The sequence below is a fragment of the Coregonus lavaretus genome (assembly GCF_964263955.1).
Source record: "Coregonus lavaretus genome assembly, chromosome: 2".
Lineage (NCBI taxonomy): Eukaryota > Metazoa > Chordata > Actinopteri > Salmoniformes > Salmonidae > Coregonus > Coregonus lavaretus.
In genome coordinates this window covers 12,592,070-12,610,029 of record NC_139989.1, presented here as the reverse complement: position 1 = coordinate 12,610,029, position 17,960 = coordinate 12,592,070, and the positions used below count along the sequence as shown (strand labels likewise).

At 42.3% G+C, this 17,960-nt stretch overlaps 1 protein-coding gene across 8 annotated transcripts in view; it reads right to left on the bottom strand.

The window, feature by feature from the left end:
- abi1a (abl-interactor 1a) overlaps window positions 1-17,646 on the bottom strand; it is an 89,561-nt gene extending 71,915 nt beyond the window's left edge. For 5 of the 8 annotated variants that reach the window (XM_084184245.1, XM_084184248.1, XM_084184246.1 and 2 more), the window contains exon 1: window positions 17,215-17,409. In XM_084184245.1, coding sequence (XP_084040371.1) covers window positions 17,215-17,331 — 117 coding nt within the window. In that variant the 5' untranslated portion in view covers window positions 17,332-17,409. Of the gene's footprint in view, window positions 1-17,214 lie in introns of all 8 variants that reach the window. The other 3 variants (XM_084184249.1, XM_084184243.1, XM_084184250.1) reach the window with 3 other exon arrangements.
- Window positions 17,647-17,960: the final 314 nt, after the last annotated feature.

Sequence of the window (17,960 nt, the reverse complement as noted above, 5' to 3'; positions counted from 1 at the left end):
TCCGATCCTCATTTGTTTAGTCAAATGACACTGCTGGTCCTGCTCACGCTGCCCTACCCTATGCTTTGACTTCTTTCTCCCCTCTCTCTCCAGATGAAATCTTGCGACTTGTGACGGCCGGCCGCCCAACAACCTGCCCGCTTGACCCTATCCCCTCCTCTCTTCTCCAGACCATCTCCGGTGACCTTCTTCCTTACCTCACCTCGCTCATCAACTCATCCTTGACCGCTGGCTATGTCCCTTCCGTCTTCAAGAGAGCGAGAGTTGCACCCCTTCTCAAAAAACCAACACTCGATCCCTCTGATGTCAACAACTATAATAATAATAATAATATAATATGCCATTTAGCAGACGCTTTTATCCAAAGCGACTTACAGTCATGCGTGCATACATTTTTTTGTATGCACGCAACTACAGACCGGTATCCCTTCTTTCTTTTCTCTCCAAAACTCTTTAGCCAACTCTCTTGCTATCTCTCTCAGAATGACCTTCTTGATCCAAACCAGTCAGGTTTCAAGACTGGTCATTCAACTGAGACTGCTCTTCTCTGTGTCACGGAGGCTCTCCGCACTGCTAAAGCTAACTCTCTCTCCTCTGCTCTTGTCCTTCTAGACCTGTCTGCTGCCTTTGATACTGTGAACCATCAGATCCTCCTCTCCACCCTCTCAGAGTTGGGCATCTCCGGCGCGGCTCACTCTTGGATTGCGTCCTACCTGACCGGTCGCTCCTACCAAGTGGCGTGGCGAGAAGCTGTCTCCGCACCACGTGCTCTCACCACTGGTGTCCCCCAGGGCTCAGTTCTAGGCCCTCTCCTATTCTCGCTATACACCAAGTCACTTGGCTCTGTCATATCCTCACATGGCCTCTTCTATCATTGATACGCAGACGACACACAACTAATCTTCTCCTTTCCCCCTTCTGATAACCAGGTGGCGAATCGCATCTCTGCATGTCTGGCAGACATATCAGTGTGGATGACGGATCACCACATCAAGCTGAACCTCGGCAAGACGGAGCTGCTCTTTCTCCCGGGGAAGGACTGCCCGTTCCATGATCTCGCCATCACGGTTGACAACTCCGTTGTGTCCTCCTCCCAGAATGTGAAGAGCCTTGGCGTGACCCTGGACAACACCCTGTCGTTCTCCGCTAACATCAAGGCGGTGACCCGATCCTGTAGGTTCATGCTCTACAACATTCGGAGAGTACGACCCTGCCTTACACAGGAAGCGGCACAGGTCCTAATCCAGGCACTTGTCATCTCCCGTCTGGATTACTGCAACTCGCTGTTGGCTGGGCTCCCTGCCTGTGCCATTAACATTTACATTTACGTCATTTAGCAGACGCTCTTATCCAGAGCGACTTACAAATAGGTTAAACCCCTACAACTCATCCAGAATGCCGCAGCCCGTCTGGTGTTCAACCTTCCCAAGTTCTCTCACGTCACCCCGCTCCTCCGCACACTCCACTGGCTTCCAGTTGAAGCTCGCATCTGCTACAAGACCATGGTGCTTGCCTACGGAGCTGTGAGGGGGACGGCACCTCCTTACCTTCAGGCTCTGATCAGTCCCTACACCCAAACGAGGGCATTGCGTTCATCCACCTCTGGCCTGCTGGCCCCCCTACGTCTGCGGAAGCACAGTTCCCGCTCAGCCCAGTCAAAACTGTTTGCCACTCTGGCACCCCAATGGTGGAACAAGTTCCCTCACGACGCCAGGACAGCGGAGTCACTCACCACCTTCCGGAGACACTTGAAACCCCACCTCTTTAAGGAATACCTGGGATAGGATGAAGTAATCCTTCTACCCCCCCTTACCCCACCCCCCCCAAAAAAAAAAAACATATTGTAAAGTGGTTATCCCACTGGCTATAAGGTGAATGCACCAATTTGTAGCGTCTGCTACAGTGGGGGAAAAAAGTATTTAGTCTGCCACCAATTGTGCAAGGTCTCCCACTTAAAAAGATGAGAGAGGCCTGTAATTTTCATCATAGGTACGTCAACTATGATAGACAAAATGAGAAAAAAAATTCCAGAAAATCATAGTCGGATTTTTAGTGAATTTATTTGCAAATTATGGTGGAAAATAAGTATTTGGTCAATAACAAAAGTTTCTCAATACTTTGTTATATACCCTTTGTTGGCAATGACACAGGTCAAACGTTTTCTGTAAGTCTTCACAAGGTTCACACACTGTTGCTGGTATTTTGGCCCATTCCTCCATGCAGATCTCCTCTAGAGCAGTGATGTTTTGGGGCTGTCGCTGGGCAACACGTACTTTCAACTCCCTCCAAAGATTTTCTATGGGGTTGAGATCTGGAGACTGGCTAGGCCACTCCAGGACCTTGAAATGCTTCTTACGAAGCCACTCCTTCGTTGGCCGGGCGGTGTGTTTGGGATCATTGTCATGCTGAAAGACCCAGCCACGTTTCATCTTCAATGCCCTTGCTGATGGAAGGAGGTTTTCACTCAAAATCTCACGATACATGGCCCCATTCATTCTTTCCTTTACACGGATCAGTCGTCCTGGTCCCTTTGCAGAAAAACAGCCCCAAAGCATGATGTTTCCACCCCCATGCTTCACAGTAGGTATGGTGTTCTTTGGATGCAACTCAGCATTCTTTGTCCATCAAACACGACGAGTTGAGTTTTTACCAAAAAGTTATATTTTGGTTTCATCTGACCATATGACATTCTCCCAATCCTCTTCTGGATCATCCAAATGCACTCTAGCAAACTTCAGACGGGCCTGGACATGTACTGGCTTAAGCAGGGGGACACGTCTGGCACTGCAGGATTTGAGTCCCTGGCGGCTTAGTGTGTTACTGATGGTAGGCTTTGTTACTTTGGTCCCAGCTCTCTGCAGGTCATTCACTAGGTCCCCCTGTGTGGTTCTGGGATTTTTGCTCACCGTTCTTGTGATCATTTTGACCCCACAGGGTGAGATCTTGCGTGGAGCCCCAGATCGAGGGAGATTATCAGTGGTCTTGTATGTCTTCCATTTCCTAATAATTGCTCCCACAGTTGATTTCTTCAAACCAAGCTGCTTACCTATTGCAGATTCAGTCTTCCCAGCCTGGTGCAGGTCTACAATTTTGTTTCTGGTGTCCTTTGACAGCTCTTTGGTCTTGGCCATAGTGGAGTTTGGAGTGTGACTGTTTGAGGTTGTGGACAGGTGTCTTTTATACTGATAACAAGTTCAAACAGGTGCCATTAATACAGGTAACGAGTGGAGGACAGAGGAGCCTCTTAAAGAAGTTACAGGTCTGTGAGAGCCAGAAATCTTGCTTGTTTGTAGGTGACCAAATACTTATTTTCCACCATAATTTGCAAATAAATTCATTAAAAATCCTACAATGTGATTTTCTGGATTTTTTTTTCTCAATTTGTCTGTCATAGTTGACATGTACCTATGATGAAAATTACAGGCCTCATCTTTTTAAGTGGGAGAACTTGCACAATTGGTGGCTGACTAAATACATGTTTTCCCCACTGTAAATGACGTAAATGTAATGTAAATGTAATCCACATCACCATCAGACCATTTTATTAGTAAACTACTTGGTAATGTAAAATTTATATTTTTTAGTGATCCAATACGTAATATAGTACATTTATCATAATTTCGTTGTAATCCAGCAAGGTTAGAAAATGTATCTAGATCCTCTATGAGACTGTGGAGGGATTCAAGTTGTGGATTTAAAAGAAAACATGAATCATCAGCGTACAATGACACCTTTGTTTTTCAGACCTGGATACTATTGTTGGATCTGATTTTAATAGCTAACATTTTGATGGCCATAATAAATAGATATGCCGATAGTGGACAATCTTGTTTTACTCCTTGACAGTTTAAAACTTTGAGAAATAGCCATTATTTACTATTTTACACCTAGGGTTACTATACATGATTTTAACCCATTTTATAAGAGATTCTCCAAAATTGAAATGCTCCAGGCATTTATATATAAACTTCAGTCGTACTTTATCAAATGCCTTTTCAAAGTCTGCTATGAATAGCAGGCCTGGTTTCCCAGATTTTTCATAGTGTTCTATTTTTTCCAGTACTTGCCTTATATTATCTCCAATGTATTGTCCATGTAAAAAAAACTGATTAGAATGAATAATGTCCGACAATACCTTTTTCATTCTATGCGCTATACATTTTGCTAGAATTTTTGCATCACAACACTGAAGTGTAAGGGGCCTCCAATTTTTTTAATGGACTGGATCTTTATATTTCCCACTTGTATCCTGTTTCAGTAATAATGAAATCAGACCTTCTTCTTGAGTGTCTGGTAATCTACCATTTACATAGAAGTGGTTAAAACATGCTAATAACTGTCCTCTGAGCCATCCAACCCTGGAGTTTTCCCAGACTTAAAGTCTTTAATTGCATCCAGAAGTTCCTCCTCTGTAATTTCACCAGTCTTTCTGTATGGCTGTTAATTTGACATTATCAATAGAAAAAAAATCCCTACAATTACCTTCAGTTAGAGGAGATGGAGGCGACTGAAATGAAAACGTATGCTTAAAGTACTTTGCATCCTCCTTCAAAATATAATTTGGTGAATCATGGGTGACTCCGTCATTTGTAACCAGTTTCAGTAAATTATTTTTGGTAGAATTTCTATGTTGAAGATTAAAAAATAATTTAGTGCATTTTTCTCCATATTCCATCCAGTTTGCTTTATTTTTAGAATATATTACACTTGATCTTTCTTGAATAAGTTTCTCCATTTCTTTTTGTTTTTCCTCTAATTTATTCTGAGCCTCTATGTTACAGTTCTTATTGCTATCTATCTGTTCTGTTAGACCTTCTATTTCCTTTGTTAGTGTGGACTCTTTTGACCTAAATTGCTTTTGTTTTCGAGATGAGTACTGAATTGCATGGCCTCTAAAGGCACATTTAAAAGTATCCCATACAATAAGGGGATTTGCTGTACCTATGTTATGTCGGAAAAAAATAAGTTCTAAATTACTCTGTCCTAGTTAAAAACAAGTTATCATCCAATAGGCTTTGATTAAATATCCTCGCCCACGTGGAAATTCAGTAAGATTAATGTATATGCCAATTATGATGGTCCGACCGCATTCTGTCCCCTATCAACACTTTTTAAACTTTTGGTGCCAAGAGAATGACATAAGAAAGAAGTCAAGATGACTAGCTTGATTGAGTCTCCACCATGTATATCTCACTAGGTCAGGATAGTTAAACCTCCATATATCTACTAGTTCTAATGTATCCATGACATTCATGTTTCCTTAAGAGCATGAGGGTGATAGTTTGTAGTGTGATTTCCTTTAAGGTCCATTGAGCTATTTAAAACAGTATTATAATCTCCCACCATAATAATAGAGTATTGTATTGCTTGCAGGGTTGATAATGTATTATATATATTGGTCAAAGAAGTGTGGATTATCATTATTTGGTCCGTAAAGGTTAATGAGCCATATCTGTTTATGATCCAATAACATATTTCTCATCAAGAATGGCGCCGGAGAAGATGGCTGCCGTTTTACAGCCCTCTAACCAATTGTACTATTATGTGTGTTTTTCCGCGTTATTTGTAATTTATTCTGTACATAATGTTTCTGCCATCGTCTCTTATATCCAAAAAGAGCTTCTGGATATCAGGACAGCGATTACTCACCTCGTATTGGACGAAGATTTTTTCTTCAACAAGTCGGACGCGAAGGATATCCTACAGACACCCGACAAGCCCAAATCCCTGTCATTCGCATGAGAAAGACACAGAGATATCGTGGACGTAGGTCGGGGTGCCTTGTAAGGATCCAACGGCGAGCAAGTAAACTGCCTCTTCCATCAATCCTATTAGCCAATGTTCAATCATTTGAGAATAAATTAGATGACCTAAGATTACGGTTATCCTACCAACGGGACATTAAAAACTGTAATATCTTATGTTTCACCGAGTCGTGGCTGAACGACGACATGGACAACATACAGCTAGCGGGCTATATGCTACATCGGCAGGATAGAACGGCTGACGTAAGACAAGGGGTGGCGGTCTGTGTATATTTGTAAACAACAGCACAAAATCAAATACTAAGGAAGTCTCGAGATTTTGCTCGCCTGAGGTAGTATCTTATGATAAGCTGTAGACCACACTATTTACCAAGAGAGTTTTCATCTATATTTTTCATAGCTGTCTATTTACCACCACAAACCAATGCTGGCATTAAGATTGCACTGAATGAGCTGTATAAGGCCATAAGTGAACAGGAAAACGCTCATCCAGAGGCAGCGCTCCTAGTGGCCGGCGACTTTAATGCAGGGAAACTTAAATCCGTTCTACCCAATTTCTACCAGCATGTTAAATGTGCAACCAGAGGAAAAAGAACTCTAGACCACCTTTACTCCACACACAGAGACGCATACAAAGCTCTCCCTCGCCCTCCATTTGGCAAATCTGACCATAACTCTATCCTCCCGCTTATAAGCAAAAACTAAAGCAGGAAGCACCAGTGACTCGATTAATAAAAAAGTGGAACATGTTCCAGGATTCTTCAGATAGCATTGAGGAGTACACCACATCAGTCACTGGCTTCATCAATAAGTGCATCAATGACGTCGTCCCCACAGTGACTGTACGTACCCCAACCAGAAACGATGGATTACAGGCAATATCCGCACTGAGCTAAAGGGTAGAGCTGCCGCTTTCAAGGAGCGGGACTCTAACCCGGACGCTTATAAGAAATCCCGCTATGCCCTCCGATGAACCATCAAACAGGCAAAGAGTCAATACAGGACTAAGATTGAATCATACTACACCGGCTATGACGCTCGTCGGATTTGGCAGGGCTTGAATACTATTACAGACTACAAAGGGAAGCACAGCCGCGAGCTGCCCAGTGACACAAGACTTCCAGACGAGCTAAACCACTTCTATGCTCGCTTCGAGGCAAGCAACACTGAAGCATGCATGAGAGCACCAGCTGTTCCGGATGACTATGTGATCACGCTCTCCGTAGTCAATGTGAGTTAGACTTTTAAGCAGGTCAACATTCACAAGGCCGCAGGGCCAGACGGATTACCAGGACGTGTACTCCGAGAATGTGCTGACCAACTGGCAAGTGTCTTCACTGACATGTCCCTGACTGAGTCTGTAATACCAACATGTTTCAAGCAGACCACCATAGTCCCCGTGCCCAAGGACACTAAGATAACCTGCCTAAATGACTACCGACCCGTAGCACTGACGTCTGTAGCCATGAAGTGCTTTGAAAGGCTGGTCATGGCTCACATCAACACCATTATCCCAGAAACCCTAGACCCACTCCAATTTGCATACCGCCCCAACAGATCCACAGATGATGAAATCTCTAATGCACTCCACACTGCCCTTTCCCACCTGGACAAGAGGAACACCTACGTGAGAATGCTATTCATTGACTACAGCTCAGCATTCAACACCATAGTGCCCTCAAAGCTCATCACTAAGCTAAGGATCCTGGGACTAAACACCTCCCTCTGCAACTGGATCCTGGACTTCCTGACGGGCAGCCCCCAGGTGGTAAGGGTAGGTAACAACACATCTGCCACACTGATCCTCAACACAGGGGTGCGTGCTCAGTCCCCTCCTGAACTCCCTGTTCACCCATGACTGCATGGCCAGGCACGACTCCAACACCATCATTAAGTTGGCTGACAACACAACAGTGGTAGGCCTGATCACCGACAACAATGAGACAGCCTATAGGGAGGAGGTCAGAGACCTGGCCGTGTGGTGCCAGGATAACAACCTCTCCCTCAACGTGACCAAGATAAAGGAGATGATTGTGGACTACAGGGGGAAAAAAGAGGACTGAGCACGCCCCCATTCTCATCGACGGGGCTGTAGTGGAACAGGTTGAGAGTTTCAAGTTCCTTGGTGTCCACATCACCAACGAACTATCATGGTCCAAAAACACCAAGACAGTCGTGAAGAGGGCACGACAAAGCCTATTCCCCCTCAGGAGAATTCTACAGCTGCACCATCGAGAGCATCCTGACTGGTTGCATCACTGCCTGGTATGGCAACTGCTCGGCCTCCGACCGCAAGGCACTACAGAGGATAGTGCGTACGGCCCAGTACATCACTGGGGCCAAGCTTCCTGCCATCCAGGACCTCTATACCAGGCGGTGTCAGAGGAAGGCCCTCAAAATTGTCAAAGACTCCAGCCACCCTAGTCATAGACTGTTCTCTTTGCTACCGCACGGCAAGCGGTACCGGAGTGCCAAGTCTAGGTCCAAAAGACTTCTCAACAGCTTCTACCCCCAAACCATAAGACTCCTGAACAGCTAATCATGGCTACCCAGACTATTTGCACAGCCCCCCCACCCCATCTTTTTACCCTGCTACTACTCTGTTAATTATTTATGCATAGTCACTTTAACTCTACCCACATGTACATATATTACCTCAACTACCTCAACTAGCCGGTGCCCCCGCACATTGACTCTGCACCAGTACCCCCCTGTATATATATAGCCTCCCTACTGTTGTTTTATTATATAGCCTCCCTACTTTTTTTCTCAACACTTTTTTGTTGTTTTATTTTACTTTTGTATTAAAAAATAAATGCATTGTTGGTTAAGGGCTGTAAGTAAGTAAGTAATGTCTACACCTGTTGTATTCGGCGCATGTGGCCAATTAAATTTGATTTCATATTTAAAATCATCATCTACCTTGAGGATCTGTTTGGACAATTTGCACTTTTGGATCGAAATTACTGGGCACACCTATTAATTGAAATGCATTCCAGGTGACTACCTCATGAAGCTGGTTGAGAGAATGCCTAGAGTGTGCAAAGCTTTCATCAAGGCAAAGGGTGGCTACTATAAAATATAAAATATATTTAGATTTTTTTAACACTTTGTTGGTTACTACATGATTCCATGTGTGTTATTTCATAGTTCTGATGTCTTCACTATTATTCTACAATGTAGAAAATAGTACAAATAAAGAAAAACCCTTGAATGAGTAGGTGTCCAAACTTTTGACTGGTACTGTATATAAAATGTTGTGTATTTTTTTTGCTCAGAAAAGCGGGGAGGGGAGAAAAAAAGAAATCACCCGCGGCACCATTTACAGTGCCTTCAGAAAGTATTCATACCCTTTGACTTATTCCACATTTAGTTGTGTTACAGCCGGGATTCAAAATGGATTTTTTATATTTTTTTATCTCACCCATCTACACACAATACCCCATAATGACAAAGTGAAAATATGTTTTGACATTATTTCATAAAAAATAAAAAAATGAAATACAGAAATCTAATTTACATAAGTATTTCACACCCCTGAGTCAATACGATTACGGCTGTGAGTCTTTCTGGGTAAACCTTTAAGAGCTTTGCACACCTGGATTGTCCAATATTTGCCCATTATTCTTTTCAAAATTCTTCAAGCTCTGTCTAATTGGTTGTTGATCATTGCTAGACAACCATTTTCAGGTCTTGCCATAGATTTTCAAGCAGATTTAAGTCAAAACTGTAACTCAGCCACTCAAGCACATTCACCATCTTCTTGGTAAGCAACTCCAGTATAGATTTGGCCTTGTGTTTTAGGTTATTGTCCTGCTGAAAGGTGAATTCATCTCCCAGTGTCTGGTGGAAAGTAGACTGAAGCAGGTTTTCCTCTAGGATTTTGCCTGTGCTTTGCTCCATTCAGTTTATTTTTTATTCTGAAAAACTCCCCAGTCTTTAACAATTACAAGCATACCCATAGCATGATGCAGCCACCATCATGCTTGAAAATATGGAGAGTGATACTCAGTAATGTGTTGTATAGGATTTGCCTCAAACGTAACCCTTTGTATTCAGGACAAAAAGTTATTTGCTTTGCCAAATTTTTTGCAGTATTGTTTGCCTTGTTTCAAACAGGATGCATGTTTTGGAATATTTTTATTCTGTACAGGCTTCCTTCTTTTCACTCCGTCATTTAGGTTAGTTTTGTGGAGTAACTACAATATTGTTGATCCATCCTCAGTTCTCCTATCACAGCCATTGAACTCTGTAATTGTTTTAAAGTCACCATTGGCCTCATGGTGAAATCCTGGTAATGGAGTTCGGAAGGACACCTATTTCTTTGTAGTGACTGAGTGTATTCATACACCATCCAAGTGGAATGAATAGCTTCACCATGCTCAAAGGGATATTCAATGTCTGCTTTTTATTTTATTTTAACCCATCTACCAATAGGTTCCCTTCTTTGAGAGGCATTGGAAAGTCTCCCTGGTCTTGGTGGTTGAATCTGTGTTTGAAATTCACTGCTCGACTGAGGGACCTTACAGATAATTGTATGTGTGGGGTACAGAGATGAGGCAGTCATTCAAAAATCATGTTAAACACTATTATTACACAGAGTAAGTTAATGCAACTTAGTGTGTCTTGTTAAGCACATATTTACTCCTGAACGTATTTACGCTTGCCATAACAAAAGGGGACATTTCATCTATCCATTTTTTATTAAATTTGTAAAAATGTCCAAAAACCTCATTCCACTTTGACATTATGGGGTATTATGTGTAGGCCAGTAACAAAAAATCTCAATTTAATCAATTTTAAATGCAGGCTGTAACACAACAAATGTGGAAAAAGTCAAGGGGTGTGAATACTTTCTGAAGGTACTGTATCTACTATCTGCACACATCCGGGGCCTTCATATTCAGCCTTCATATTCAGATAAGTCTATCAATATTTGTGGCATAAAGTGTTGAAAGCAGGGACTGCAGACCCTATTCCCCACAGGGATTCATCTCTGTTAGTTCAGCGAGTTATGCCCTCGTGCTAATCTTAATGCGACATTAATAGGCTGGGGATACAATGCTATGTAAATAGGATAAAATGTAATATTTCAGCTGAAACTATTGTTGTGGCGTTTGAAAATGACAATATCAAGATCACAGACAGCCCAATAGGGAGACAAAGGGAAAAAAAATCAGGTAACTTCATGCATTTCAACAAATGTTTCCATGGTGCAGAAAGAAACATTTGCAGTTTTATAATGCTATTCTACACATTTTGTCATGAGGCTAAGAGAAAATGTTGCAGTTTTAAAAGCTAATTTCCTGCAATTCTACACTTTTTGCCATGGAGCAGAGATTTGTTTTGCTGTTTTATAGCTGATCAAATGCTTTTGTTCACATTTTGCCATGAGGCTGAAAGAACATTATATATACCTCCAGGGGCGTTGGGGGGGCCCCCTGGAGGTCGGGGGCCCCAGGGCTCGTGCCCTGCGTGCCCGTTCGGTAATCTGGCTGGGCTGGTCGGGCTAAGAGCTGCTAGGCTTTCCATGCTGAGAGAAAAACCAGGCCACTCCGAGAGATGAGAGCGAGAAAGATAGGAAGAGAAAGATGACTCTGTAATCCTTAGAGACAGAGCTGTGTGAAAACGACACATTTATCACCTTCAGGACAGCCTGGCTCTTTTCCAAGGAAAAGTAATGTCTGCTAGGTTTCACTTTCAGCATGGGTACACAGAGGTCACGTGACCAGGACAAAAGGACGGCAACTAAACGTGATCTTGAGTGCTTGACTAATTTGTGATCATATTGTAATTTAGTGCATTGGCCTGCATAGGTGTACAATGCTTTCCTCCCTCCAACACATAGGCCTACATTCGGTCTCCATTCAGTTTTGGAAAGTGTTACAGGGATCTTTGTGCCACACCCAATAATAATTGTAAGGGAGACAGTGAGACACATGGTGAAAAAAGGTGAGTTTAACTTGACATGATGCGGCGGGCTGCTGCTGCCCTCTCCTCAACCTCCAAACCTACGTAGTGTACCCTGCCAACAAGCCAGGTGGCCCAGTGTGTACATGTCCCGTTGTCCTTGTCCAAAGGGCTGTCACAGAGGTTAGGAAAACTTGGTGCTGACTCAGTCGCATCCTTGAAAATGTATGGTCCAGGGCAAAAATGGAAATCTATTTCTCGCGAGTCTGTCACCATCATGTTGGGGGAGTGGAGATGCTACATTCCCACTGGGGTTAAGTGTGAAGGAGAACCCTATAACAGAAAACTTCCAAAGTATTTCTAAAAAAGAATGTTACAAAAGGAACACTGATGCATCAGCATTTATTTACCTTCATCCAAATTAGGATGCCAATTTTAATAAATCTTGCCTGATGTGAGGCAAGATTTGTAGATAGTGATGCACAACAAAAACTTGGGAGATGCAGGAACCAGGAGTGTGTCCTGCCCCGTCACGACCACACACACACCACACCTTTTGCTGTCAGTCAGAAAGTGGGACAATGGCTGTCCTCATTTACAGACTGCATAGACTGGCTTCAACCATCTGCTACTGAACAGTAGGGTACATAACTGCGCTACAGTCAACATGTTTAAAAAAACCAAAGCTTCTACGAGAACAGAAAAAAATTAAGAAAACAGTCCCTGAAGACGAGCAGAGTCAAGCTGAGGCATGTTGCTATGCACATGGTTGTCTCTCACTCATCTGTTTTCAACTCAGAGAGAGAGAGGAGACACAGACAGATAGACTGACTGAGAATAAGGGAATGTTTAAAAAAAAAAAAATTGTATAGACCATATGGACAGTGTCTTCCTGTTGGGTTCAAGATTCAAGCTGAACTTGTGACAAAACTGCCTGAAGGCTTTAGTTTAAAACATCAATAATTTCAACTCCTCAACACTATGCATGGAATGCTCTTGGGTTTGCTCCAAGAATCTGCAGGGAATTGCTTTATCCACTAAACCATTTAAGCTCAGAAATATCCTGTATTTTGTGGAACGGTAAACGTCTGTCGAGGGATCTAGAGTATCCTGCAATGACTAAAGATCACTCAACATTAGTTATGTTCAGTGCATTTACAGATAGACCAATCAACTGTGAAATTAAGGAATAAGCAAGGAGACAAGGATGAAAACTAAATTATAGGCAATCCTCATGGAGTTTGATGAAGTAGGAAACACCCTTTATAACTGATTTAATATGTAATATTTTTGATGGACTCGAATGGTCGGTCACTTAAACATTCCTCTGCTAGTGTCAATACATATCTGGATTCCTTTCAGCACTTGATACAGTGCGGTATCCCTCAAGGCAGTTGCCTTGGGCTGTTACTCTTCTTTATTTTTACAAATGATTTGCCACTTGTCTTACAAGAAGCTAAAATGACTATGTATGCTGAGGATTAGCACCTACTACAAGTGAGCTCACTGAGACTCTTAGCAAGGAGTTACAGTCAGTGTCAGAATGGGTCATTAAGAATAAACTGGTCTTAAATACATTTAAAACCAAAAGCATTGTATTTGGTTCAAAGCATCCTCTTAGACCTAAACCTCAACTGGAGTTGTGCATATAGGGTGTGACCATTGAACAAGTTAAAGAAGCTGAACTCCTAGGCGTAACATTGGATGGTCAGTTATCATGGTCAAGTCATATTGACAAAGTTGTGAAGAGTTAGGTCTTATAAAAACATATTCTATGTTTTTGACACAAATATCAACTGTACTAGTTGTTCAGGCTCTGATCTTGGCCCATCTTGATTTCTGTCCTGCAATATGGTCAGGTGCAGCAAAGAAAGACCCAGCAAAGCTGCAGCTGGCTCAAAACAAAGCAGCCCTTAACTGCACACACAGAACTAACATCAACAACATGCATGATAGTCTTTCATGGTTGAGGAGAAATGGACTACTTCTCTTCTAGTCTTTTTAAGAAACATTTCCATGTTGAAAATGCCTAACCACCTGTATAATCTATTTGCATACACTTCAAAACAGACATACATACGCCACTATGGGTTTCTTCACGGTACCCAAACCAAAAACAGATTTAAAGCGTAGCTCAGTTATGTATAGAGCCATGTCATCGTGGAATGCTCTGCCACCAGAGGTTACTCAGTCAAAAAGCATGTTTAGCTTTAAAAAAACATATTGTAAAGATCTAATTTAACTGTACCGTATATAAGAATATTAATATATGAAGTGTTTAAATTGTATTTTTGTTGTCTCTTGGTGTCTTTCCAATATATATATATATATATATATATATATATATATATATATATATATATATATATACACACACACACACTGCTCAAAAAAATAAAGGGAACACTTAAACAACACAATGTAACTCCAAGTCAATCACACTTCTGTGAAATCAAACTGTCCACTTAGGAAGCAACACTGATTGACAATACATTTCACATGCTGTTGTGCAAATGGAATAGACAACAGGTGGAAATTATAGGCAATTAGCAAGACACCCCCAATAAAGAAGTGGTTCTGCAGGTGGTGACCACAGACCACTTCTCAGTACCTATACTTCCTGGCTGATGTTTTGGTCACTTTTGAATGCTGGCGGTGCTTTCACTCTAGTGGTAGCATGAGACAGAGTCTACAACCCACACAAGTGGCTCAGGTAGTGCAGCTCATCCAGGATGGCACATCAATGCGAGCTGTGGCAAGAAGGTTTGCTGTGTCTGTCAACGTAGTGTCCAGAGCATGGAGGCGCTACCAGGAGACAGGCCAGTACATCAGGAGACGTGGAGGAGGCCGTAGGAGGGCAACAAACCAGCAGCAGGACCGCTACCTCACCCTTTGTGCAAGGAGGAGCAGGAGGAGCACTGCCAGAGCCCTGCAAAATTACCTCCAGCAGGCCACAAATGTGCATGTGTCTGCTCAAACGGTCAGAAACAGACTCCATGAGGGTGGTATGAGGGCCCAATGTCCACAGGTGGGGGTTGTGCTTACAGCCCAACACCGTGCAGGACGTTTGGCATTTGCCAGAGAACATCAAGATTGGCAAATTCGCCACTGGCGCCCTGTGCTCTTCACAGATGAAAGCAGGTTCAACTGAGCACATGTGACAGAGTCTGGAGACGCCGTGGAGAACGTTCTGCTGCCTGCAACATCCTCCAGCATGACCGGTTTGGCGGTGGGTCAGTCATGGTGTGGGGTGGCATTTCTTTTGGGGGCCGCACAGCCCTCCATGTGCTCGCCAGAGGTAGCCTGACTGCCATTAGGTACCGAGATGAGATCCTCAGACCCCTTGTGAGACCATATGCTGGTGCGGTTGGCCCTGGGTTCCTCCTAATGCAAGACAATGCTAGACCTCATGTGGCTGGAGTGTGTCAGCAGTTCCTGCAAGAGGAAGGCATTGATGCTATGGACTGGCCCGCCCGTTCCCCAGACCTGAATCCAATTGAGCACATCTGGGACATCATGTCTCGCTCCATCCACCAACGCCACGTTGCACCACAGACTGTCCAGGAGTTGGCGGATGCTTTAGTCCAGGTCTGGGAGGAGATCCCTCAGGAGACCATCCGCCACCTCATCAGGAGCATGCCTAGGCGTTGTAGGGAGGTCATACAGGCACGTGGAGGCCACACACACTACTGAGCCTCATTTTGACTTGTTTTAAGGACATTACATCAAAGTTGGATCAGCCTGTAGTGTGGTTTTCCACTTTAATTTTGAGGGTGACTCCAAATCCAGACCTCCATGGGTTGATAAATTTGATTTCCATTGATAATTTTTGTGTGATTTTGTTGTCAGCACATTCAACTATGTAAAGAAAAAAGTATTTAATAAGATTATTTCATTCATTCAGATCTAGGATGTGTTGTTTAAGTGTTCCCTTTATTTTTTTGAGCAGTGTATATATTATTTTAGTTTTTGTTTATTTTGAATTTAATGTAATATCTTATGTTGTGTTTGTCTATAACTGTTCTGTACTTTGTCATGTATTTGCACGTTTTATGTGGACCCCAGGAAGAGTAGCTACTGCGGGTGCAGTAGTTAACGAGGATCCAAATAAACTAAACTAAACTTGAGAGGTAGATATTAGCCTTAAGCTATAGCCTCTTTACACTGATGGGGACCAAGATAGCTCATCAAAAGTCGACTTATTTAACAACTTATTCAGGTTAACTCAATGCTATACCATATCAACATTTACATCTAGAGAGCACTTATACTGTATATTCACAGCATAGGATGAAATGTATGATTTGTCAAACATTAATCTTTATAATTCCCTGAGATTTAATGAGGTATTGCCTACAGTTTGGACTTTTGTAGGAAAGACCCCAAATCATAATATCAATATTTTGTATTACAAATCAGCTTTGACATCCTCGAGGGCCAGTAAAACACAGTTTGCAAAGCTATGTCCAAAGCCATATCCATCAATAACTTCAGCTGCTAGCCCACAATTAAAGTAATCATAATGCAGCAGGGCAATACCCCCTTTGCAGCATGAGGTAACACATATAAAAGAACCCAGTAAAATAATTGAAGGACAGTTTTCCATGATTATATATACTCAGTTCAGAAATTTGTGAAAACATGACCAAATTTCACAGTCAACATCTGTGAAACTTAGTTAAAAGAGTGACACAATCATGTGGCAAATTGCAGAAGCATTCACTGACAGAAAAACAAGCGTTGAAAGTCTGATAGTCCCCAGAGAGAAGTAGTATTGTGAAAAATACTATGCAGTGATTGGCTCTGTTGCTCTTAATAAAGAATGCCTCATGTTATTTTTGTACATGAATTTATGGTATAGGTAGGCTAATTGCAAACATTAAGAAGATTATTATAAAATGCCTTAACATGTATAAGTCCGCAATTGCTTACAATATCATAGTCCACGTATTGCAAATATATAAATCACAGCAAATCCTAATAAAATGTGTAATAAAATTAGTGGATGGAAATCATATAATGTCAAGCTATCTCACCGTGTCTGTGACGGACAGTAAATAAGCAAGGCCAGTGTCATCGCGAGCACAACTGCTATTGTAACTTTGAAACAACGTAACAATCAGATGAAATTGTTACGTTTTAACAGTTAAGGTCATAGAGTGTGGAGTGCACAACACGTTTCGGATGATCTTTTTACAGCCATTTAGTTTGCTACATTATTTATTTCATTAAGCGAAGATAACAGCCGAAGTTAATACTAGACACACCCTCTGTGTAAACGAACTAAATCTGATCAAAGGACCAACAATGCAATGAATGGGCAACACTGTATCCAACGTGTCCAGTGCGGTGAAACTACACACTGAAATGGGAAAAGACTCACAAAATATTTTTATTCTCTATGAATATCTAGTACTTTATGTGGTAATTGTGATCCTTTCAATTTCTTATCCACATTTCCTGTCCCCAGTTTCCCAACCGTTCAACGACAAAGAATTCCGAGATAACAATGTTGAGTAAATTCACTCCCTTTGCTTACCTGAACATAATTGTTTTCACAGTAGTCTGCTACCCGCGTAAGATTCTGGTAACTCTCTACAAGAGCTCTTTTGCCGGCTGGAATTTCTTCCTCTAACAACATTTGCAGCTCTGCCATCTTACATCTCCCCGCATAGCTTCTTCGCCTTCCCTTTGATTGAAACCACCAGCTCTGCTTCGAAAAAATGAAGAAACTCCTTCGCCTGGTATAGTGGGATTCTTGGCCTCGCTTTCACATCCGCGCAACCTATCACCCACCCGCAAAAAAACAACTAAACATGGATCACGGTGTAGAATGCTGGGATACGTAGTGTTACAATGTATCATTTCTGCGTTTCCGAGTGGCAACAGTCGTCAAATTTTATACAAAATATCAACGCGTGATGATTTTATGCTCAGGCTGCATGCTCATGTAACATTTCTTATTGTGGCCAACAACACATAGTATTGTGGTGGCTTCATCCCTTTACCATACATGTATTTGATGGAACATGTTTTGAGGTCAATTACACACTCAGCCATTGATTGCATTTAGAACTACATATCCAGTAAGCTCCCACTGTGCATTGTGGAGGTTGTAGGGATTTACGTGTATCCTCAATAACGTATTTATCAGACGGAAGAGGAAGCGAGATATCCCACTTCCTCATTCTTTCTGTTTCAACGTTTCATTTCACGCCTGCTACGTTAGTTTAAGTTGACCAGACCCAACTGCTATTACATTGGTGTCTATGGGAGAGCCACCCC